The 25,402-nt window shown below is 43.4% G+C and overlaps 2 protein-coding genes and 1 pseudogene across 5 annotated transcripts in view; 1 reads left to right on the top strand and 2 right to left on the bottom strand.

Annotated features, from left to right (window-relative positions):
• Ggact (gamma-glutamylamine cyclotransferase) overlaps positions 1–7,462 on the bottom strand; it is a 39,084-nt gene extending 31,622 nt beyond the window's left edge. Inside the window, exon 1 of the mRNA XM_052732388.1 lies at positions 7,352–7,462. The gene's annotated coding sequence lies outside the window, so the exon portion shown is untranslated. The remainder of the gene's footprint in view (positions 1–7,351) is intronic.
• On the top strand, positions 641–4,000 carry LOC128107804 (POU domain, class 5, transcription factor 1-like; annotated as a pseudogene).
• An 8,420-nt stretch (positions 7,463–15,882) lies between the features above and the next one.
• Tmtc4 (transmembrane O-mannosyltransferase targeting cadherins 4) overlaps positions 15,883–25,402 on the bottom strand; it is a 64,261-nt gene continuing 54,741 nt past the window's right edge. For all 4 annotated transcript variants that reach the window (XM_052732377.1, XM_052732378.1, XM_052732379.1 and 1 more), the window contains 3 exons: positions 24,546–24,658; positions 18,237–18,306; positions 15,883–17,087 (listed from right to left, as the gene is read on the bottom strand). In XM_052732377.1, coding sequence (XP_052588337.1) covers positions 16,939–17,087; positions 18,237–18,306; positions 24,546–24,658 — 332 coding nt within the window. In that variant the 3' untranslated portion in view covers positions 15,883–16,938. The remainder of the gene's footprint in view (positions 17,088–18,236; positions 18,307–24,545; positions 24,659–25,402) is intronic.

The raw sequence follows: 25,402 nt of genomic DNA, 5'->3' as shown, positions 1-25,402 counted from the left end.
CTAAAGTGACACTAAACTCAGATAGAGTTGAGGAAGACTCCACAGGACAGATTCATGCATCACCGAGGCCTCACACCTGCTCATACACACTCCTACTGGATACAGGTAATATAGCCATTCTGCCCACTTACCAACTCTTTTTAAAATAAAACTTGTTTAGGAGCTAGTGGAAGGACTAACTTCCATCTGTATCCTATCCACTAGCACTAAGTGAGAGCCAGAATAGGTGGGTGAGGAATAAAAGCTGAGGGCAACTTCTTTTCTGGAGATTTTCCTCATGGAGGGTGTAGTGCTTTTAGAGTCCAGAGGAAAACGATATCAGCAATGGTGAGAGATCTCTCTCCTCCAAGAGACACAAGTTAAGTATAAGACTATTGATTTCCTTTCATCATGTCCTGTCCCTTTGACGTGTGTGTGTGTGTGTGTGTGTGTGTGTGTGTGTATGTGTGTGTGTGTGTATGTGTGTGTGTAGTACTTGAAATCGTTTTGTGAAGAACCAAAGCACCCCCATTTCAAGCAAGCCCCTCACCCCAGCTTGAAACAGGCCTGAGTTTCAAAATTCTCAGAGCTGCTGACATAGGTCCCAGGACAAAGTCAGGATGTCTGAAGGGCCATCTGGTAGCAACTGATTAACCATAGAATGCCCCAGTGCCGGAGATGGTCAAAGTACAAAGGTAGGATGTTTGAAGGACTATCAGGTAACAATTGATTAACCACAGAATGCCCCAATGCCGGAGGTAGTCTATAAAGTTTGACAAACAACAGGTTAAAACTACAAAGTAAGATAACACAGAAATTCTGGAAAGCCCCTAAAACTTGAGCCAATCAGAATTGTACCCGTACTAGCACCCCTAAATGATGTAACCTTGAGGTTTTTGCCTTTAAAAACTGAGCTTGCAGAGGGGCGGGCACCTCCTCCAGCCTCCACTGTGTCGGGGTGCTTGACTGAGGTCCCTGCTTCGTGGCTTGAACAGCTTCAATAAACCTTGCTTTTGCATTTCGGTGAGTTCCTGTCTGGTGCTCTCTTTAGGGGTCTCGCGCCCAGGGCACAACATTTGTAGTTTTGGTTTTTGTGTACACATAGCCAATGTTGAAGTGGTTGTATTTTAAATAGATGTCCAAGTCTAAAAGAAATCTAACTGATCATATTCATAAACCAATAACTCTTTCTACAGAGGATCATGAGAGGAAAAAGGTGTTGGTTTTTTGTTTGTTTGTTTTGAGACAGGATTTTTTGGAACCTGTCCTGGAAATCACTCTGTAGACAGGCTGGCTTCGAACTCAAGAGATCTGCCTGCCTCTGCCTCCTGAGTGCTGTATTAAAGGCGTGCGCCACCACCACCTGACGAAAAGGGGGTCTTCAGGGAGGACCCCAGAAGGGGAGAAAAGGGAATTAATAGGATGGATACACATGACATGAAAGTAGAAGATGGGTATGGGAGGGAGGACTGGAGAAGAGGATCAATAAAAACATAGTATATATGAAAGTCTCATAAGGAAGTCTATTATGTGGTATGGTAATTTACAAAACAAATTTTAAAAAGTTGTTAAAAGTTAAGGGTCTAAGTATGCTTGAAGGCACTGGTTTACTGCAATCTCCTCATTTCACAGTGGAGAAATTAATAAAACCAGTAATGATCACATTGCATTTATTGGCAGCCACCGGGGCACAGAGTAATTAGGCAACTAACCAGGTTCCAGGTAAACATAGTGAGCTGGGACTCATCTGTCTTTAGAGTCGCTGAACCTTGAAAATAATGACTCACAGCAGGAAAACTGACCATGAGACCATTGGTCTTGTTCCCAAATTCTTCCAATTTTATCATGTTATTTGCTGAGGAGTAAAAGCTACCATGCAAATACTTTATCAGGATATTTTTAAATGTGTATGCGTGTTTTGTTTGTATATCTATACCTCCTCATATGTCTGTGAAAACTATTATTTCCCATTTTACTGCTGAAGCTTGGTAGAAACAAAGAATAACCTCAGCATCTCACAAAGAAACACGTTCACAAAGTTCAAATAGCTCAGCAAGGCAATTCTTTTAGTAAAAATGGTGCACCAAAACCCAAAGTAGGGTAGCAAGCACACCAGGGCCAAGATGGCTCCTGTCTTTTATTCCAAACATAGGTGGTGACTGAGTCTCATCCCATTGGCAGGAGGGAAGTCTCACTCTGACACAAATGGCCAATCTGCTTGAAGGGAAAGGTTCAAAAAATGAATCCTTTGATTTAAAAATATCTGCCCCCCCCCAAAAAAAAACCTAACTACATTTGACAGGAAAAAACAAAAAGGTTCTCATGGCAGTTACTAAGAGATTAAATTACTTACTACACACTATCTTCATAGAGCGACTATTACAAGGTGGAAATTTAGACCTTTAGAGCTGGAGGTAACCAGAACATAAACTGTAAAATTGGAGGTCTGTGATACCATTGCAAAAGTTTAGTGCTGTGTATGCAACCAAGTGGAGAAATGTCTCCTGATGTCATCACAGAGTTGGTGCGAGCGTAGCAGTGAGGGAATGTTCCAGTGGTATAAACAATAATGGGCAGGATGTTTGGCAGAGCCTTGTGAAGATTCTGACAATTTCAATTCCCAAAGTGTGGTCTAGAAGTAGGTAAACACTATTGCTGGTGAGTATGGCAAATTGCATTTTCAAAGGTATACCTAACAAGCATTCTCATTCCACCCATAACCAGACTTTGTCTTCCACCCTCACCAGGTGGAGGTGATGGAACAGGAGGACAGGAGCCAGGCTGGGTGAACCCTTGGAGCTGGCTAAGTTCCCAAGGATCTCCAGCTGGGCCTGGAATTGGGCCAGCACTTGGGTCAGGCTCAGAGCTATTGGGGGTATCCCCATGTCTGCTACCATCTGAGCTCTGTGGAGGGATGGCATACTGTGGATCTCAGGTTGGAGTGGGCCTAATGCTCCAAGTTGGCCTGGAGACTTTGCAGCCTGAGGGCCATACAGGGTCAGAATGGAGAGCAACTTGGAGAGGGCCTCTCATGATCCATGTACTGTCCACACCAATGCTATGAACCAAGTCCTGGGGAGTCACAGGACATGAAGGCCCTGAAGAAATAGATCATTTTGCAAAGCAGCTGAAGCAGAAGAGGGTCACCCTGGGGTACACTCAGGCTGACATGGTGCTCACCCTGGGTGTCCTCTTTAGAAACGTGTTCAGCTAGACAACCATTTGCTGCTTTGGGGACCTGCAGCTCAGCTTCAAGAACACGTATATGGAGTTTGCTTTCATTGTGGCAAGGTTAGCCACTGGGCAAAGAAACTGCCCTTGCCTTTGACTGCTGACAATGTGCTATGCAGACTGGACATGCAGGGCACACAGGAAAAAGAATGTTGAACTTTGCCAAAACAAGTCAGGACAGTCCTTCAAAATTTCTGCTTCACAGAAGAGTCTGCCAGATATTCTGTGAGACCCAAAGGAAAGCAACTAACGAACTTTGCCAATTCAAGGCAGGACAGTCCTTCAAATTTTCTGCTTCACTGAAAAGTTTGCCGGATATTCTGGGCCTGTAAGTTGTCCCTTTTTTTTTTTTTTTAGTTGTTGCTGCCTTTTAAGCCACAGTTGTCCAAATCAGCAACTGCAACTCCACTGCTACCAGCAGCAGGTAGGCTGCAAGAGCCACAGCTGGAGGGAATTCTGTTTGCTCAGGCACTCTTTCAAAACTATGAAAAGAACTTAACTAAATCTCTGTCCCTCTAAAGAACTCAAGATTCAAAATTTAGGGTGGAATTCTGCTCCTCCGAGAGGCTGAATAGCAAGTAGCTCACCTCTTCTCCTTGCTCACCTCCTCCAAAAAGCCCCCATGCTTCTTCTTGCCCCTACTTAAAAAAAACAAAATCAAAACCAAAAAACAAACAAACAAACAAACAAACAAAAAAACCAACCCCATCTGGCTCCTCCCTTATCACTTCCTGTTAGCTAGTTGTTGACTCAGCCTTCTGACCGCAAGTGAATTTTATTTAATCAAACATATCTTTGCATCATTAAACAAATGTTCCAAAACATAAACAAAGGTAACACACCTTAAAATAATATTCTACAACACCTGTAGGCTGAAGATGGATGCCTCAATGTTGCAGAGGAACTTTGGGTGACTGTCCAGGCAGCCAAATGTCTGTTGTTAGATAATATTACAGCCTTCTGGGTCTTTGATGGAGTTGAAGACTAGATAGTTATAGTTGCAGTTTTTCTTAGTTATGATGGAAAGTAAATTGTTGGAACCAGCCAACGAGTCAACCAGGTAGCTGGGTGGAGGCATGCAGTTTGTAGAGACAACGAAGAAGGCAGAGCAGAGGCGAGCGGACTGCCAGTCAATGCTGAACAGTGCCGAGTTTATTTCACAGCCAGCTTATATACAAACTTGAAGGGCAGAAGTAGAACAATGCACAGCACAGTCATTCAACCAACATCTATCCCGTCCTTGAGTCAAGGAGTAGACAGTTTCATTTTCTATCTTGATGTACCTCCGGCTGGTGTCAGCAGCCTGTGTCTAGCTAGATAGTATGTTCCTTCTAATGAGCTAATCATGACTTTCTCACAGCCCTCAAGGAGAGTCTAACATCTAATCAGGACTTTCTCACAGCCCTGGAGCAAGCAAGCCTGAACTCTATTGACTCAGAATAGACGAATTGCTAAATGGTCTTATTAAATAAAAAACATGGAGCCAGATATTGGGGTGAAAACCTGAGACATCAGAGGAATAGGAAAATATACAAGCCAACCTCACCTTACTGACACCTCAGCTTCCAAAGAGAGACCCTACTTCATGTATACCCACACCTAAATGTCTTTCTGTTCTGCTATCTCATTTGCTCTCCCTGTCCAGCTACATCACTTCCTCTTCCTGCCCAGCTCTGTCACTTCCTGTCTGTCTGTACAGACCTCCAAACACTTATGGTTAACTAGTGTTGGAATTTAAGGTGTGTGCCACCACGCCTGCTCTCTTCCCAGTGTTGAACTCACAAAGATCCAGACAGATCTCTGCCTCCCAAATGATAGGATTAAAGGCATGTGCTACCATTGCCTGACTCCTATGTTTAATATAGTGGCTGACTTTTCCCTCTGATCTTCAGATAACTTTATTGGGTTGCACAAATAAAATATCACTACAATAGACTTCAGATTCCAACTGGGAAACTGTCACTTGTGGGCTCCCACAGTAAATTAGGTGTAAAACTTTGGACTCACTAAGGTAGGATAGCTAATGCATTATTTTCTCTGAATATGCTAACTACAAATGGACTGAATATTGTAAATGTAATTCTTACTTGATAACTGTTTTGTTGTATATAGTTTTACTTATATTTTTATTTAGACAAAAAGGGGGAAATGTACAATATTATTTTAAGATGTTTTAGGTTTGTTTGTGCTGTGGAACATTTGTTTAATGATGCAAAGATGTGTTGCATTCCTTTATGTTGCATTTGTTTAACTCTGTGAAGCTGTGGGTGTAGTGGTGTGGCAGACCAGCCCCCACACTTATTTACCCCAGGACTCTTGAGGAATGAGGAATAAGAGACTTAGTTAGAAGTAGGGGGGAGAGAAACAGAGAAAACACAGGATAGACTCGGGTGGGCCTGGACCCTTATCCAATAGGCCCAGAACTTTATTCCAAAGATCCAGAACCTGTGTCAATTCTGTTCTGTACAGTGAGTTTTTCCCCTTAATAAATTCTTTGCCCTTTAAACAGACTCTGTGGATTTCTTGTTATATGCGATTCTTTGCCTGTCTAAAACACCCCATAGTCTAATAAAGAGCTGAACAGCCAATAGCAAGACAAGAGAAAGGATAGGTGGGGTTGGCATGCAGAGAGAATAAATAGAAGAAATCTGGGAGGAGCAAGAAGAGAGAAGAAGGAAGGAGAGAAGGAGCAAGAAAACAAGAGGCCAGTCACCCAGCCACACAGTCAGCCATGAAGTAAGAGTAGAAGTAAGATATACAGAAGTAAGAAAAGGAAAAAGTCCAGAGGCAAAAGGTAGATGGGATAATTTAAAGTTAAGAAAAGTTGGCAAGAAACAAGCCAAGCTAGGGTTGGTAATTTATAATTAAGAATAAGCCTTCGTGTATTTATTTGTGAGCTGGGTGGCAAGCTCCTCAAAGAGAAAAGAACAAAAACAACAAACAAAAGGAAGCCAACAAGAACATTCAGAAGATATGCAAAGCAGAGCCCCTGCTGCAGGTGGGCAAGAGAAATTGGATGAGCATTGTGGGGGGAACCTAAAGAACATTTCTGTGATGCCCAAAGCCCACCTTGCAGATTGACATCATCACCAAGCATCTTGGGCTAGAAAAGGATGTGGTCCTATTTGCTTCTGTATGTGTTCTATAACCTGCACTAGGAACACGAACAATCAAGCACTGACTATTCCCAACCGGAGGAGTATGAGGCTGCAGGTTCTACTTTTCCAGGGGTCCTGTATCCTTTTCTCTGCCTGCAAGGCCCCATTTTGGTGTCTCAGGCTACAAGAGCTCCAACTTCATCATGCTCCACTCTTTGATGGCTCTGGGATTAAAGTCTTCATTTACAGAGGAGGGACTGAAAGCACAAAGGGTTGGGGGACACAAAGTGTGGGAGGAGGTGATGGAGGGAAGCTTTGATCATGAGCCCATCACTCATCATTTTGTTCTTTTTTTTTTTTTTTTTTTTTTTTTGGTTTTTCGAGACAGGGTTTCTCTGTGTAGCTTTGCGCCTTTTCCTGGAACTCACTTGGTAGCCCAGGCTGGCCTTGAACTCACAGAGATCCGCCTGGCTCTGCCTCCCGAGTGCTGGGATTAAAGGCGTGCGCCACCACCGCCCGGCTCCCATTTTGTTTTTAAAGAAGCCTGGAACACAATTTAAAAATAAGTGATGCCAACACACTCCTCCCTTTGAACCTGGATGGAGCTGCAACAGTGGCAGGTAACACTAGGTCTAAAAGGGGATACAGCATTTGCTTGACCAGCTCCACCTAGCACTTAGCTACCATGGTTAAGGAAATTCTAGCAGCTACATGGAGAGGTCAGGTCTGTTATTCCAGGTCTCAATTCCTGATGAGGTCACAACCATTACCCAGTATCACCTGCCAGACCTGTGAGTGAATAAGATTTCAGGTGATTCTAGGCTCCAGCCTTTTTACCACCGTGGCTCATGATGACCAGAGTAAGACAGGAACTGCCAGGGACTATCCAGCCCTGTTTGCAGAATGTCAGAGTAATGAAATTGGACTACTGTAATGGGTACTCTTATCGGCTTGATGGGAGTTAGACTCACAATGGAAACACATCTCCGGGCATGTCTGTCAGCGGTTTTCTAGATTAGATGAACTGAGGTGGGAAGACATACCTTAAATGTTGGTGGCACCAGCCCATGGGATGGGATCCTGTAGTGAACAGAAAAGGAGCTGAATAATGGCATTCATTATTCTTTGCATCCTGACTGCAGACTTGGTGTAACCAGATGCTTCCTTAAGCTCCTGCTGCTGTAACACCCACCATGATGAATCTGCACCTTGAACTGTAACCCCAGACAAATAATTCCTCGTGGTGTTTTGTCAGGGGTTTGTTGCAGCAACAAGAAAATCAACCAATACAACCACCGACTTGAGTGCTCTGTCCTGGACAATCTGGTAAGAGATAAAGGAATTATTAACCATCATAATTAGCAAGTCATTACATTAGTTAAAGCATTGCATTTTGAAGTAACAGGTAACTAAAACAACCTACTTCTAATCAACATGATTTTACTTGTTGCAAGCACAACTGGATTTAGACTGAAATATTTAAGAAAGCTTACTTCTTTTATTTTTTATTTTTTTTTAATTAAGAGATTTTCTATTCATTTTACATACCAACCACAGATTCCCCTGTCTTCCCTCCTCCCACCCCACAGCCTTCCCCTCCAACCCACCTCCCATTCCCACCTCCTCCAAGGCAAGGGCTCCCATGGGGAATTAGCAGAGCCTGGTACATTCAGTTGAGGCAGGTCCAAGCCCCTCCTCCCTGCACCAAGGCTGTGCAAAGTGTCTCACCATAGGCACTAGGTTCCAAAAAGCTGGCTCTTGCACTAGGGACAGGTCCTGATCCCACTGCCTGGGGTCCCCCTAAACAGTTCAAGCTAAACAACTGTCTCTCTTATCCAAAGGGCCTAGTCCAGTACCATGGGGGCTCCTCAGCTATTGGTCCACAGTTCATGTGTTTCCACTAGTTTGGCTAGTTGTCTCTGTGCTCTTTCCAATCATGGTCTCAATATCTCTTGCTCATATGATCCCTCCTCTCTCTCATAGATTAGACTCCTGGAGCTCTGCCTGGGACCTGGCCGTGGATCTCTGCATCTGCTTCCATCAGTCACTGGATGAGGGTTCTATGATGACAGTTAGGGTGTTCGGCCATCCGATCACCAGAGTAGGTCAGCTCAGGCACCCTCTCGACCACTGCCAGTAGTCTAAAGTGGAGTCATCTTTGTGAATTCCTGGGAACCTCCCTAGCACTCTGCTTCTCCCTATTCTCATGGTGTCTTCATTTATCATGGTATCTCTTTCCTTGCTCTTCCACTCTGTCCCCATTCCAGCTTAAACCTCCCACTCCCCTAAGCTCTCATTCCCCATCCCTTGCCCTCCATTACCCCTCCACCCCAGTTTGCTCATGTAGATCTCATCCATTTCTCCATGGGTCCTTCCTAGGGTTCTTCTTACTAGCTAGCCTCCCTGGAGTTGTGAGTTGCAGTCTGGTTATCCTTTGCTTTACATCTAGTATCCACTTATGAGTGAGTACATACTATGTTTATCCTTCTGAGTCTGGGTTACCTCACTCAGGATGATATTTTCTAGTTCCATCCATTTGCCTGCAAACCTCATGATGTCATTGTTTTTCTCTTCTGGGTAATACCCCATTGTGTATATGTACCACATTTTCTTTATCTATTCTTCAGTTGAGGGGCATCTGGGTTGTTTCCAGGTTCTGGCTATTACAAATAATGCTGCTATGAACATAGTTGAGCATGTGTCCTTGTGGTATGATTGAGCATTCCTTGGGTATATGCTCAAGAGTAGTATAGCTGGGTCTTGAGGAAGATTGATTCCCAATTTTCTGAGAAACCACCATATTGATTTCCAAAGTGGCTGTACAAGTTTGCATTCCCACCAACAGTGGAGGAGTGTTCCCCTTGCTCCACATCCTCTCCAACATAAGCTGTCTTCAGTGTTTTTGATCCTACCATTCTGACAGGTGTAAGATGGTATCTCAGAGTCATTTTTATTTGCATTTCCCTGTTGACTAAGAATGTTGAGCAATTCCTTAAATGTCTTTCAGTCATTTGAGCTTCTTCTGTTGAGAATTCTCTATTTAGCTCTATAGCCCATTTTTTAATTGGACTGTTATGTATTTTGATATCTAGTTTCTTGAGTTCTTTATATATTCTGGAGGTCAGCCCTCTGTCAGATGTGGCATTGGTGAAGATCTTTTCCCATTCTGTAGGCTGTTGTTTTATTGACCGTGTCCTTTGCCCTACAAAAGCTTCTCAGTTTCAAGAGGTCTCATTTATTAATTGATGCTCTCAGTGTCTGTGCTACTGGTGTTATATTTAGGAAGTGATCTCTGGTGCCAATGTGTTCAAGACTACTTCCTACTTTCTCTTCTATCAGGTTCAGAGTAACTGGATTTATGTTGAGATCTTTGATCCACTTGGACTTAAGTTTTGTGCATGGTAACAAATGGGGATGTATTTGCAATCTTCTACATGTTGACATTCAGTTATGCCAGCATCATTTGTTGAAGATGCAAGAAAGCTTACTTCTAATAAGCAAACAGCTCAAATGGATAAGGAGGCTTTCAGTTTTTAAATATGTAACTTGGATTGTGGTTACAGGGAAAGAAAAGCTGTGGAGGCACATAAAGCTTGCACTAAGACCAGGAAGTGCACTAAACAGTGAGCTCAAAGCACAAAAATGTGACTTACCTCAGGACAGTATTAAAGTCACTTTAAAAAGTTTTTAAATTATGTGTGTGTGTGTGTGTGTGTGCGTGCATGCGTGCGTGCGCGCGCACGCGCGCGCGCATGCGCCATAGCACACATGTGGAGGACAGAGGACAACTTGTGGAGGTCAGTTCTCTCCTCCTACCTGGAGGGTTCCTAGGATCAAACTCAGGTTGTCAAACTTGGCAGCAAGTGCCTGTTGTAGAATATTACTTTAACTAAACAAAGATGCATTATATTTGTTTATGCTGTGGAATATTATTTTGTGTAACGGTATGTTACATTTGTTTATGCTGCATTTAATTATGTAAAGGTGTGTTACTTTTGCTTATGCTGTATTTGTTTAATTCTGTAAAGATGTGTTGCTATTTCACCTTGCCTGCCTAAGGTACCTGATTGGTCTAATAAAAAGATGAACGGGCAATAGCTAGGCAGTAGAGGGATAGGCGGGGCTGGTGGGCAGAGAGAATAAATAGAGAATGAGAGGAGGAGAGAATGAGGGAGAAAGAGAGGGACAGGCCTGGGTCCAGAAGCCAGCAGCCAGCAGCCAGCCAGCCATGGAGATAGCAGGAAAGTAAGATATACAGAAGGAAAGAAAGGTAAAAAGCCCCGGGGGCAAAACATAGATAAAGAGAAGCAGGTTAAGTTATAAGAGCTAGCAAGAAATGAGCCTAAGCTAAAGCTGAGTGTTCATAACTAATAATAAGCCTCCATGTCATGATTTGGGAGCTCGTTGGTGGTCCCAAAGAAAAAGCCTGCTACAAGTGCTTTTACCTGATAAGCCTTCTTATTGGCCCCCAAATGATTATTTTGAAAGATTTGTTCCAAGAAAGGCAAGTATGGGTCTTTTCTGCCTCCTGTTCTTTACTCCCTCCTCCCTTCTCTCTTCCCTGTGTGTGCCTGTGAAGACCAAAGCCTGATGCTGGGTATCTTCCTCCATCATTCTCCACCTTTGAGACAGGGTCTCTCAATGAACTTGGAGCTTGCCTGCTTGCTAGACAAGTTGGCTAGCAAGCCTACAAGATCCTTCTGTCTCCACCTCTCCAGCACAGGGATTATAAGTATGGGTGGGTGCTTCTAGCTTTTTGAAAAATATATGAGTACTGGGGATTGAACTCAGGTCCTCATGCTTGTCTGCAAACACTTTACTGACTGAGCCATCCTTCCCAGGACCACTGTCTTTTTGTTGCTGTAAAACATAAACTTACTATCATTTCACATCTAAAGGCATGGTTCAAATTTTTCTTTCCTTCCCTTTGACAGTGTGTCACTAAATAGCTTAGGCTGGCTTGGAACTAGCTATGTAGTCCAGCATGACCTCAAACATATCATCCTCCTGCCTCAGTCTCCCAAGTGCTGGGATTACAGCTGTGTGTCTCCACACCCAGCTTTGTATGTACCTTAAAAAGCTACATGTTATCACATAATATCACAAAAACTTACCATTTGTAGTTTTTAAATTTAAAATTGGGGCTCAAGATAACATGCTCAGATTCAGGTGGAACCCTATTTTAGAATTCTGCTAGGTGACTCTATGTCACTCACATGGCCTCACAGTGGAAGAGTCACTCATTGATGCTGTCATCAGTGAGTTCAGCTTTTGGGACTCCATGGTCTCCACTGCCCAAGTTCCCTGTCACCTCCCAGTTAATGGCTTTATCCATTGCTGATCTTTCCTTGAATTGATTGATTCATTTGGGACAAAATCCAAAGGACGATTTTCTAATCAACACTCTTCCAACATTTATAATGGATAGCTCTGATTGATCCATCAAGAAGACTCATCTGCCCTGGTTGTTTGCTAATCCTGCGATCTTGAGAGGCACCTGGTTTTCAGACAGGTACCTGAGTTGTCCACTCAGGAAAGTCTTAGGAGAGCAGTGACAAATACAGCCCCATGGTATCCAACAGTGTTAAAAATTAATCTGACTGCAATAATTAGATGCAACAAATAATTTTTAAAAACAGGCTAAATTTCTAGGTTGGCACATATATTCATGTCTTGTTGTACCCATAAGAAATGTACAGTGAACAAAGCTACAAATTTAAAATGTTAGTTCTTACGGTACTGGGTCTCCATCCTAGTGCCCTGTGCATGCTAGGTTGGCACTCTGCCACTGAGGTATAGCCACAGTCCACACAGATACAAAAATTTTGAAGCCACTATTGAAAAGTAAAAATGGGAAATTAATCACTGTGAGTTTGTTAACCCCAAGCAGCCATCTTTTGATATCCATGGGAAACTGATCCAAGGACTCCCAGAATTTATGAATGCTAAAATAAAAGGACTTTGGCCACTTCCTTTCATCTTATACTTCCAAGGTCTAAGAGGTCTCTGGCACATAGTAGGTATGGCAATTTAAATGAGAATGTTCCCAATAGGCTCAGATGTTTGAATGCTTGTTCCCTTGTGGTGATACTGTGTTCCCCAATATATGGTGAACACTAATAAACTTATCTGGGGTCAGAGAACAGAACAGCCACTAGATACAGAGGCCAGAAAATGGTGGCACTCACGCCTTTAATCCTAGCATTCCGAAGGCAGAGATCCATCTGGATCTCTGTGAGTTCAAAGCCACACTGGAAACAGCCAGGCATGGCCACTCATGCCTTTAATCCCAGGAAGTGATGGCAGGAAGCAGAAAAAGGTATTTAAAGCGTGAGGACGAAGAACTAGAGCTGGTTAAGCTTTTAGGCTTTTGAGCAGCAATTCAGCTGAGATCCATTTGGATGAGGACTCAGAAGCTTCTAGTCTGAGGAAACAGGATCAGCTGAGGAACTGGCAAGGTGAGGTGGCTGTAGCTTGTTCTGCTTCTCTGATCTTACAGCATTCACCCCAATACCTGGCTCCGGGTTTGTTTTTATTAATAAGATCTTTTAAGATTTGTGCTACATTCCCTGGTTGGTAGCACTGTCTGGGTAGGTTTAAGGGCATGGCCTTGCTCAAGGAGGCTACTGCTGGCGGGCTAAGGTTCCAACGCTTTGCACTGTTCCCGGTGTACTCTCTGCCATTGGAGCTGTGAGCCCTCCCCATCTGATCCAGCCACCGTGTCTCTGCTCCGCCACCATGGACTTTGTCTGGAACCATAAACACAAACTTTCTTCTGTAAGTTGCCTTGGCTATAGCATTTTATCACAGCAATATAAAAGTGACTAATAAAGTAGGCACTTACTTTTTACTGAGTAAATGAGGGAATAGACGTATTTAATGCTAGCTCTGCCCCTTTGTTCAAAAGCCCACTCTGCCACTTAGCATTTATCTCAGGGTCCACTGAGCTTCTCATCTTTTTATAAAGCAAATCTTACAGTCCACTTTAAATCTGAGAAGTGGGTAGAATAATGTAAATGAATTGCCTAGGATGCTACATTGGGAGAACCAAGACATATATCTGGGTCTGTCACCTCCGGATCCAAGCAGGTTGAACAGGAATATGGACACAGATGTCTATCTAATGCTTTCATACTGGGCTCTGTCTTCTCTAGGATATTTAAAGTGAGTAACTTGAAATCATATGCAATGAACACGCTAGATAACATCAGACTCAGAGGCAGAGGGCTTCGTAAGGGTTATGGATGTGAGGCTGTGCCTAATGCGATGAAATTTAAAAGAACAAATCTAAGTCTGCATCAAAGCTGAAACAAGTCGTAATGAGTGAAAGACCAGGCAGAAACTCTGCAGTAACATATGCTGAACTGAGAAACAAGTATACCCAAGGAAGTGAAGGACTGTGATCAGATTTCTTCATGTTTAAATGCTGCCCCCATCTGTCATTTACGATCAAAACATTAAAATAAAAAAGCTATTATTCAGATGTGGTGGTGCATGTCTGTAATTCCAGCTACTTGGGAAACTGAGGCAGAGGATCATGAGTTTGAGGCCAGCTGGGCTGTGTAGCAAGACCCTGTCTTAAAATACACTCACATATATAAGTACTACAGGTTAAGTAGAGAAGTTACAGGAAGCCAGCCCTCTATTTCAGTCTTAGGATAATCAAGAAACATACCACAGCCCTCTTAAGACAGGAAGAAAAGGAAAAGAGCCTACATAATGATTTCCAAAATCTGCAGCCATGAAATGTTTCCTGAAGTACTATTCAACCAAATGACAATTTTCTCTGAAAACAGCTACAGAGGGAATCCAGACAGACAAAGCAACAAGAGTTTAGGGGATTTGTTCTGTAGGCAGGGGACCACATGCACACATCTTTATTGGACACGAGAGTTTATTAGTAGGAAGAAAAAAAAAGGCTCCTAAAGGAGCTTTTAGAAGAAAATTCTTTGCTCTCAAACAAATAAACAAACACCAAAAAACAACCAAGTAGCATTAAAATTTTTTTTAAAAAGCTACATAGCAAACATTTTTTGTTCCTGCCAAGCTAGGCCCTACAGAAAGATAAATAATATACTCCCAATCCTAAACGATCTATAAACTATTAGTGTTGTTTTGGTGCCATTTAAACCAATGTTTGAAACAACACTTTCTTTGCTGATGTATTTCAACTACTACAAAGTCCAACTTCTGGTCTTAAAGTCTACACAGCTGTCCCTAGAAGGTGAGTGCAGACATTCCATCCCTTCTGGTTGTGGTCTACAATATAGAGACATCACTGTAACTTTAGGACTCACATTTGTTCATCAACTTGACTGGCAAACTGCTGAGCACACCCATGAGGGATCTTCTTGATTAGGCTACATGAAGCGGGAAAACCCGCCCTCAAAGTGAGTCAAGTGGTTCTGCAGCAGCACAGGCCGAGGAAAAGCTTTCTGTTTACTTGTGTTTGCGTCTGGTGAGGGAGTCCATCTGCTCTGTGGCTGCCACTGCCACTGCCTTCCTTCACTGACACTAGAACCCTTTCTTTAGTTTTATAATGTGAGCTTTAGACCAATGGCTCTCGAGGAATTCTCCTGGCCTTCAGTGTCAGATTGCCACTGCTGAGGACCAGCTTTGTGGAACAAATAACAACAGTTCTGAGCCTCTCTATTGTGAAGACAGCCATTCTTGGGCAACATAGAAAGTACTTTGTAAACCAGTCTAACAACAGTTTTCACACACACACACACACACACACACACACACACACACACACACACCCTCATTCTATTGGTTCTATTCCTCTAGAGACCCCTTGACTAACAGACCTATCATTTTTATTTTTAAACTTTGAGGCAGGATCTCACTAAGTTGCCTAATGTGGTATTAAATTCATTCTGTAACCTAGGCAGGCCTTGCATTTGTGATCCTCCTGAGGAGATGGGATTATAGGGACACATCAGCAGGCCTGGCTCCTGTCTGCACACCGATTCTTCTACTTGCTTTTAATTAAAAATGAAAATTCTATTTTAAAAGTGAGTATAGAGAATAAAATCTATCAATATGGATCTATGCATCCCATTATCTGAACTTCAGTAACTTCATAATATAAATCTATAAAATAGGCCTGTGGTTAATTTTGATTGTAAACTTGACTGAATTTTGAGCCGTCTAGGAACAAAACTTGTGTACCAGGAAGGGTGTTTTCAGAGGTTTAATGGTAGACCCAGCATGGATGTGAGCAGCGGCACCCCACAGGTGCAGCACCTCAGGGTTAGGGTAGCAAATAAAGAAGAGGGCAACAGAGCAGCAACATGACATGCATCACTCTGCTCCCTGACTGTAATGCATCATGACAGCTGCCTCGAAGTCCTGCCATGCCTTTCTTGCCACAGTGGACTGTACCTTGAAACTGTGAGCTAAAATAAGCACTTCCACCCTTACACTGTTAGGTGTCACAGCGGTGGGAAAGGAATGAACAGTGGGCCCTAAAACTATATACAAGCCATGTACTAGAAAAGAACTGACTCCACTGTAAAGGGAGGGAGAACAAAGACATTCACAACTAAGAAGAAACTATGACAGCTTCATGCCAGTTTGTGTGATAGTTTTACTGTAATAGAAATTACAGAGATTGCATAAATTATTAGGTCAACAGTATATAAAGAACAAACTAAGTAAACAAATTGTTGCGATCTAAGACCAGGAAAAGCAACTCAGTTTTTAAGAACACCACACAATCCAGAATTTTGATTTCTTCTGTAAAAAAAATTTACCTTTTTGCATTTTCTGGATAGACTAATGTCTGTAGGTACACTATGTGAAATGGAAACCCACTTCACAACAAAAAACATGAAAACACAAGGTACACAGACACGTAGCCCTCTGAACACTGAACAGGACAGAAACCAAGATGTCAGGCTGCCTGCTTTTGCCTAGGCACAGCAGGGGTACTCTACCAACAATGGCAGTACTTTGTAAATACTATCCTGTGTACTAACATCATACATGTTGGAACACACACACACACCCAAAAAGCATAGGAGTCAAAACCTTCCTATGAAAGAAAAAAAAATAGATATACCAGATGTTAAAATTTCCCTTCTTCATTCCATTATTTATCCTGTTCAACACAAAGAAGTAAATAATTTCTTACAAACTTCAATTTATACTGTTGCAAAGAGACTTAAAAAACACCCAAATCTTAATTTACTCTTTCTTGTCATTAAATAAACATGCTAATATACAGACACATTTAGTGCTTAAGTAAGTTGTAGGAGTCAGCCATGTCTAGGTCACTCCACCTCATCATGACAATTATACCCCAAATGTAGGTTTAACATAAGCAAAAGTTGCTCAAGGTAATTTTTTCTCCTTTTTCTGTTTAGTTAAAAAAAAGGCTTCATTTTTGGAATTTTAGAATTACATTTGGGTAGTCTGAAAAAATACAATTTCAATGCAAAAATCCTATCACGCATTCAAGAGTGTATTGCTGGTGCTATAATTGTTTTGCAGGTCTTTGTTTTCCATAGAAAAAAAATAACAGTAGAATAAACAAAGTGTCTGAGAACTTGAAATGGCTAAGCACAAACGCACAATCTGAACCGAGGTCTCATGTACACACGCACAAACTCAAACACGAGGAAGATCAGACATCTTTCTTCTGCATTTGTTCGAGCTTTCTTCTCAGAAGACGGTAATTCTCCCTGGTGCCTGCTGCCACAGGGTCAAGCTGCAAGGAGATCTCATAGTGTTTCTTGGCCGAGTCGAGATGTCCCCAGCGATGATAAAGCACAGCTGAAATAGCAGGAGATGAATTTGGTTGGAAGAGCTTCTGACTAACTTGCAGGATTCCCAAACACATGCACAAAGAACTATTGTGGAGCCTTTACAGAAATCACTGTTTAAAAAATATTGTTTGTACTGTAAGCTTTATTTATTGTAATCGCACACCCTGGGGAGCAGCCCCTGAACCCCTGCCTGTTACTCATGGGGTTATTCTTATTGTTAGATGGCATTCACGTGCTTCCAGAAATGTTATTACAAAAAAGAAGGGCCGTGATTGTTTCAATGCTGCTGTGGAACTTCTAGCTAGTCAGCACGGCACTGAGCTTGGGCTATGTCAAAGTCTAGTCTGTTATTATTTCATCCTTTATAAAAAAAAAACCCTGCAATTTATTTTATTTTTTAAATTTACTTATTTTTATTTTATGTGTATGAGTATTTTGCCTGCTTGTATATATATGTACCACATGCATTTGGTGCCTGACACCTATGGAGGCCAGAAGACATCAGATCCTCTGAAACTGAAGTTACAGATGGTTGTGAGCCTCCACATGGGTGCTGAGAACCAAATCTGGGTCCTCTGCAAGAGTAGCCAATGTACTTAACTGCTGAGCTATCTCTATATTCCCAACCTTCTATTTATTTATTTTTTGTTTTTCGAGACAGGGTTTCTCTGTGTAGCTTTGGAGCCTGTCCTGGAACTCACTCTGTAGACCAGGCTGGCCTCGAACTCACAGAGTTCCGCCTGCCTCTACTTCCCTAGTACTAGGATTAAAGGTGCCTGGCTCCAACCTTTTATTTTAAGTGAAGATTTCCATATACCTTTTGGTGAAATAATAGCTGTGTTTCTAGGTTGAAATCGGGGCTCTCACATTAGAATCAGACTGTAAAATGATGTTACCATAAAGCGCATCTTCAGCACCCTAAATCTGATTGGGGTACGGAATGGTTCTCGCGAGATACTGGAGTGTGAATGAGGCCCCGCACGCAGGCAAGCGCTACACTAAGCTGCCTCATCAGCCCATTTAATAAAAATTCATTTTGAGACAGGATCAATTCAGGTTACCTTTCAAAAATTGCTTTTGCAAAAAAGATTTTATAGACATATACACATAAAATAACACAGAATTTCAATACAAGTCAAATGGAAAACTTTCTTACCCAGATTACCATGGTAACTCGCAACATTTGGATTTGCTTTAATTGCCTTGAGGAATAAAGCTTCAGACTCCTAAAAATGAAGTACATACAGAAGGTATTATGCACGAAGCAAAAACAATCATCTTATCTTCTAGCATTACTGTTTTGTATCACCATATCCTTTCCAGAAACAGCCTTGCTGAGAAGGGGCTAGAAGAGCTACCAAGAAAGGTGGACGGGGCAGCAGACCACAGTGGTGACCAGAGAGAGGAGATGACGAAGCCTGTGAGCTTGCAACCTAGTTCAAATGACTTAATTCAGGGAAGGGAGAAAGGGACAGAGAGGAGAGGATCAAGCTGTCGAGGACACCCATGAAAGCAGCATGCCCAACCCAAACTGATGACCTAAGTGCAGAGACAAAACACTCAAGGTAGGAGTATGAGCCTGTTTAATCTCCCACAGAAACCCAGAATACCCTTAGCATCCCAGATGAAGCTGCATCCCTCATTCAGCAGCAATTAGCATAGATAATAAGGAAAAAATGGCCACCTATGAAGGGAGCTATCCATTACTCTATAGGGCTGTAACCAAAGCCCCTGGTGAGCATGGCCTGGTTTTCGTACTTCTCCTTACTTGCAGTGGGGTCACTATGAAGCAGGGTGGTGGTTTTCTGAGTGAGCCCAGATGGTCTTTCTGCCTGGAGATAGATGCCAAACCTGTCCACTAGCATTAAGTCTAGGCGTGTCTCCCACACACCTGCTTTGAAAGAGCCAACCTCACTATAACTGGCATCAAATGCTGAGCTTATACTAACAACCCATGCTGCTGGACTCTTCTGAGTGGACTTCCTGCCTCTCTGAAGTGCAGGAACAGCAGCTTCTTTGCCATGGGATAGCCAATGAGAGTCATGGGAAGCAGGCTGGGGGGTCCAGGTGGAAAACTCTGAACCCACAGAGCTCAGAGAAAACCCAGTCATGTAGAAATATCGTTCAAAAGCAAGTGAATGAAGACATCAGTCTGACAAATAGGATGCCAGCGGTAAGTCAGGGTCCACAACCCAGCTCCAGCAGCTGAACTGCCTTTGCAGAGACCTGTGATGTGTCCGACATTTTAGATAAGCTGCAGAACAACCAAACCAAATGGAAGGTATGGTTTGTTGTGTTTTTTATGCAGCTATGCTTTTTCGGGTGATTTTTAAACATTTTCATCTAACCCTGAAACTACAGGAGATAAGAGAGACAGACAATGAAAATCTACTTTAAGATGCTCTGAACACTCACACAAGAGTTTGCCGGAGTGGACTGCTGCAGGGGTGAATGACCTGCTTTCTAGGGGTTCCTAGAATGTCCCATTTCCTAACTGCTCAAATGTCAAGCCCATGGCTGTCCCTGGTAATGAGTTGGCGAGCCCAGAGGAGACAGTTACACTGATGGGGGTAGGTGCTTGAGGTGCACACATCCTTAAGTGGCGACTCCTACATGGCAAGGTTGAACACTGCAAGGGAACCAGAAGATGAAGGAGGAAGCGTGAACCATGTTTCCGAGGCTGGAAACACTGCAGCATGTAAACACAGGGGCATCCCAGAAAGGGCAGGTCTGGGGGCAAGTGAGTGTAGGTAGGATCTGCTGCCTCAGGGGTGCTGGGGCTGCTGGAGTGCATGCTTCCGCAGCCTTGGACTGTACCTCAGCCTGAGGATGAGCACAGGCCTAGAGGTGTTCAAAGCTCATAATGTGTTCATCCATCCCATCAGCTTTTAATGGCCATGTTCAAGAAAGACTTTATAAACTGGTCCATGGAGAGATCTGGATGCTTCTAAACACAGGCAATGTGCTGGTTTGTATCACCAAATAGATTCAACCCTCATTCAACTGGAGATTTTGTTTATTGACACAGAGAAAAAGTAATGCACTCTTCTGAAGTACATTATACACTGCATTTAACAAAGGTTTGGGGCTGGGAATGGCCTTGCAATTTGGGTCTTTAAGAACAAGTGGAGATCTGGGTGGAGAGACCTGGAAGGCAAACATCTCAAGAGCAACAGGTCCTTAAACCTGAGCCAGAGCCCTCTTAAGGGCCATCTTGTATCCTGCATGACTCAGGGAGGGGAAGGGGGGCAGTGTGATGTGAAGATCACCTTCCTTCAGACTCACTCAGGCAAAAGTCAGTACAACTGGCAGCTTGTGGCTCACACCCCCTACCATGGGCTAGTCTGCCTTTGAACTAACAGAGTATGACCCCAGGCTCAGAGCCTGTGCCTGTAATAGTTAAGTAGCTGAGTCGGAGTAAAACTTTCACTTTTTAGCTACCTATATTTCTAGAAATGACATATTATCTTTTAAACACATTTATCTGTATTTAAAATATATTCAAGGGCTGGAAAGATGGCTCAGCAGTTGAACACACTGGTTGCTTTTGCAGAAAACCCAGGTTAGATTCTCAGCACTCACATGGCTTCTCACAACCATCTGTAACTCTAACACCTAGGAGATAGGATATCTTCTGGTCTCCATGGGCACTGCACACGCATGGTGCACAGAGACACAAGCACTGCACACGTGTGGTGCACAGAGACACAAGCAGGTAGAACACTCACACATAAAATAAAAAGGTTACATTTTTAAATTTTTTTTTTTCGTTTTTTGAGACAGGGTTTCTCTGTATAGTTTTGGTGCCTGTCCTGGAACTCACTCTGTAGACCAGGCTGGCCTCGAACTCACAGAGATCCGTCTGGCTCTGTCTCCCAAGTGCTGGGATTAAAGGCGTGAACCACTGCCACCCGGCTAAAAGATTAAAAATTTAAAATATCTTTTTGAAAAGAAGCATCAGCTGGGTGTGATGTGCACACCTGTACTTGGGGGGCTGTGACAAGAGGAGGGCAGAGTGCCAACCTGAGCTACATAACAAAATATAGCCAAGACTCGGTCTGGTAAATAAACAGATATAAATAAATAAACAAAAAAATCAAACAAATCAGGTAGAACCTACATGAGAAAAACCGAAGAATTCTTAACAGTGTGACACACATGACCACTCTCTCACTGTGGTGTGCTCCTAAACCCTAGGGCAGTGGAATGAGGAATGCAGAAAGGGAATGGCTGGGAAGTATCACAGTAAGCGCTGAACATCACTTCTGCCCTTCTCCACTAGCCCAGAATTGGAGATTAACATAAATTTTATAGGTTTAAAATGATTCCTAAAGAGTCACTTAGTGATCATTCAACTCATCATTTTGTATGCATGTATTTACCATTCAATAGGTACAAATTCCACCCTCGTGCGTGTTCTATTGCGAGGCCAGAAGTTGAGCAGACTGCTGTCTTCACTTTACACAAGAACAGACTGAGGCACGGACAGGTGAGTGTCTGCTGTCAGGCTCAAGGGCTCTTGCATGAGCACTAGAACCATTCAACACATTAGACACCCTTTCTGCACACCCAAGCTGCTAGCAGGCTGAGGAAACCTGCATCCTGATGCTGCTGAGAAACTCATCTGGTCATTTTATGACTACAAGCCTGAGGACCTGAATCTGTATCCCGGGACCCACGCAAAAGCTGTCACAGTGCTGGGGAGGCAGAGGAGGGTCCCGGAATTTCTCTGGCCAGGAAAGCTGGCTGAATAGGCGAGCTCCAGATTCAGCTCAGACTCTCAAAAAAAAAAGGTAGACAGTGACTGCGGAAGATCTTACATCAGCCTCTGACTCCAGCCACATATATGTGCAAACACACACACACACACGCACACCACACACACACACACACACCACACACACGCACACACACACACATGCACACACACACACGCACACCACACACACACACATGCACACACACACATGCACACACATACGTACACACATGCACATACATGCACGCACACACACGCACACCACACACACACACACATGCACACACACACCACACACGCACACACACACACGTACACACACGCACATACATGCACGCACACACACGCACACCACACACACACACGCACACACACACACATGCACACCACACACGCACACACACACGTACACACACGCACATACATGCACGCACGCACATGCACACCACACACACACCACACACGCACACACACACATATACACACCACACACTCACACACACGCACACACACACATACATGCACGCACGTACACGCACACCACACACACACCACATACGCACACACGCACACACACCACACACACACACACACACACCACACACACACACATATACCACACACGCACACACACACACCAAGTAAGAGAAAACCAGCAAGGTTCATAAGTGGCAAATAAGTTGTCTAGAATGCAGACTCCCAATCCCTGGGCTGCAAGATGAGTCTACTCCAACCCTGTGAGTCTCCACTACCCCGCACCCCCCTTTCCCTACTGTGTCTGCCCAGGGTTCTGTCAGGAGACAGCCAACATCAAGCAGGACAGGGCATCCTGTAGCCCAAGAACAAAAGATTCTCTTCCTATTGTGACAGAAAAGCTACACAAATGTTTACATTCCAAATCCTTAACTTAAAAGAAAAAAAAAATATCAACTGCTGGCCCATGGCTGGACTTGGCTGGCTGACCCCTGGCTGGAAAACTCCCCTTATGCTCCCTGCTGGTATCTGCCCAAGAGCTCAAAATGAGCTCCTTATTTCAGATTTCATCTCATTTCCTTATCATAGGCTCAGAACTCTGGCCTTGACCATTAAGATGAAAAACGTGTAAAGGGTGACGGACTGCTCCATTCTGCTATATGGAGTATTTTCTACTATGGTGGTTGGGGGATGTGAACAGGAAGCCAAATGAACCCTAGGTTCAGTTCCTATAACAGAACTCGCACTTTACAGACTGTAGGATGGTAGAAAAGAGATCAATACAACGATTACAGAATTGGTGTCCTGAAGAAGGCTTGCTGTTGCTGAGCCAATGGAGGACCAAGTCCCCCCACTCGTCCTTGCTGACAACCACACCCCTTCCCCCATGTAGAGGTACAAAAAATTAAAACAGAGCATTTCCAAAAGCCACTTTTTAGTACAAAAGCTGGAACTAAAAATGTATAGTGAAAGCTAAATTCACCAACACTCAAAAATGATAGAAACATGAGAGACAGTTTACAGAAAATTAAACCAATAATGAAGTGTAATGAACATAAGGAAATGACAATAGAGTTATTAATTAATGCATTAGTAGTGTTCTCTAGAGAAAAAATTAATTGCTACAGTTACGCCTTGAATCATATCCACGGCCTCAGGGTGTTCAAAATAACACATAGCTGCTATAATTTTGAAATAAAATTATTCAGAATAAAATGTTAACATGAAATATTAATAAAATATTAATTAGTATTTTAAGTAGTAACTCAAATATCTATCAGCCCACAATCCTAAAATATTTCTTCCACCAAAGGTCATGGGATTGTTTCCCAAAGTACCTCCAAGGCTTTCTGTGTGGGGTGCCCAGGATCCCAGTTAGAAACAAATATCCCCTGACTTAATCCACTCCAGGCTGATTCTCCTGGGGAGGAATCTGTGTTAACAAGCTCCCTCAACAGTTCTGATGTGTAAAATCAGAGTGTGGGGTCAGCAGTCCCATGGACCCACAGTTTCCTGAAGTACATAGGGAGTGAGGCCCAGCCAACCACTTGTCACTCTTCAAAACCTGAGTGGAAGAGGTGTGTGTGTGTGTGTGTGTGTGTGTGTGTATGTGTGCATTCATGTATGCAAGCATACAAGTGAGTGTGTGTGTGTGTTTGTGGGGCTGGAGGTCAAGTCCAGAACCTCGGACATCCTAGGCAAGCCCTCTATCACGGAGCTACATCTCAGTGCCAGAGTAACCTTGTGGTTTTCATTGGTCAAAAACCTCTAGGGCCTTGCTGAAGACACGTAATTCAGAAGAGGAGAAACCTTGGCAGCAGTGGGAACTAGCTACATAAAATACAAAAGATAGTACTTATAGACAACCCTAGTACTCCTGACCTACTGCAAGGGACAGGGTCAGACTCTTCATGCAGAGGGGGAGGGGGACACCCTGGGAGGGATGATACCAGCCATGTAGCACAGCACAGACCAGCAGCTCATCCTAGTTACGCTCCCTGCCTGGGTTTCTGTTCCCTCTCCACAAGAACAGGCCTGTTTCTGATGAGAAAAAGCACTGGGTTTGACCCCCATGTCCCTCTGTTGGGCAACTTCTTCAGGAAACAATCTGACCAAGAACTCCCCTGGTGTTCCTCTGGCTTAGCTCTTGATTGAACTGGGTATAAGAAACCCTGCCGGCTCCTGTCAGCTGCTGGACTAACTGCAGGATATCAAGGCCTGTGGTTTACGCACCTTGTATTTCTGGGATTTTCCCAGCACATTTGCCAAGGAGAACATAAGAGAGTGATCATTAGGAATTAATTCCAGCGCCTCTCTTCCGACCGCTTCCGCCTGGGCTAAATTACCTGGGAGGAGAAATGAAAACCACATCAATATCGTACTTGTGCCTTCAGGTCTCTAGAGAAGGACTTACATGCATTATACGTGATCATGAAGACACTACTCGAAAAGACCCAACCAGAACATGTGAGGACGCACCACAGCCTGGTGAATGGAAGAGCTGTGGTAACTCAGCTCAATTCTGACAGAAGAGGTAAATACCTTTCCATGACATTCTAGAAAGCCACGTTTAAATTTTCTCCCAGATACCAGTTATACAGTGATTTTTATCACATTATGTTCAGATATGTCAGAGGAAATTTCATTTTCTAGAAAGATGGACATTAGTATTATTGTGTGTGTCAGGGTATTGCATGTGCATGTGGTAAGAAGTCAGTATCCTCAAGCTCTCCACCTTACTTTTTGAGACAGGGACAGGGTCTCTCACTGAACTTGGAGCTTTCTAATTAGGTTAGTCTAGCTCGTTAGTGAACCCCAGGGATCCTCCTGTCTCTACCTCCCCAGTGCTGGGGTTATAGGTATTTGCCATCATGCCTAGGCTTTTCATGTGGGTACACAGGGTAGAGCTCAGGTCCTTATGCTTGCTCATATTCTACTGATTGAGCATCTTACCTGCCCCTATAAAAAAGACATTTTTGTAACACCGAGTAACACCATATTAATTTTCTTCCTCCCTTCCTCCCTTCTTCCCCTGCTTACAATCTCACTATGTCATCCTGACTGGCCTTAAACTCAGAGATCTGCCTGCC

Source organism: Peromyscus californicus, unplaced genomic scaffold, assembly GCF_007827085.1.
Source record: "Peromyscus californicus insignis strain IS unplaced genomic scaffold, ASM782708v3 Scaffold_12__1_contigs__length_115047231, whole genome shotgun sequence".
NCBI classification, from domain to species: Eukaryota; Metazoa; Chordata; class Mammalia; order Rodentia; family Cricetidae; genus Peromyscus; species Peromyscus californicus.
This window is presented reverse-complemented; position numbering and strand designations above follow the sequence as displayed.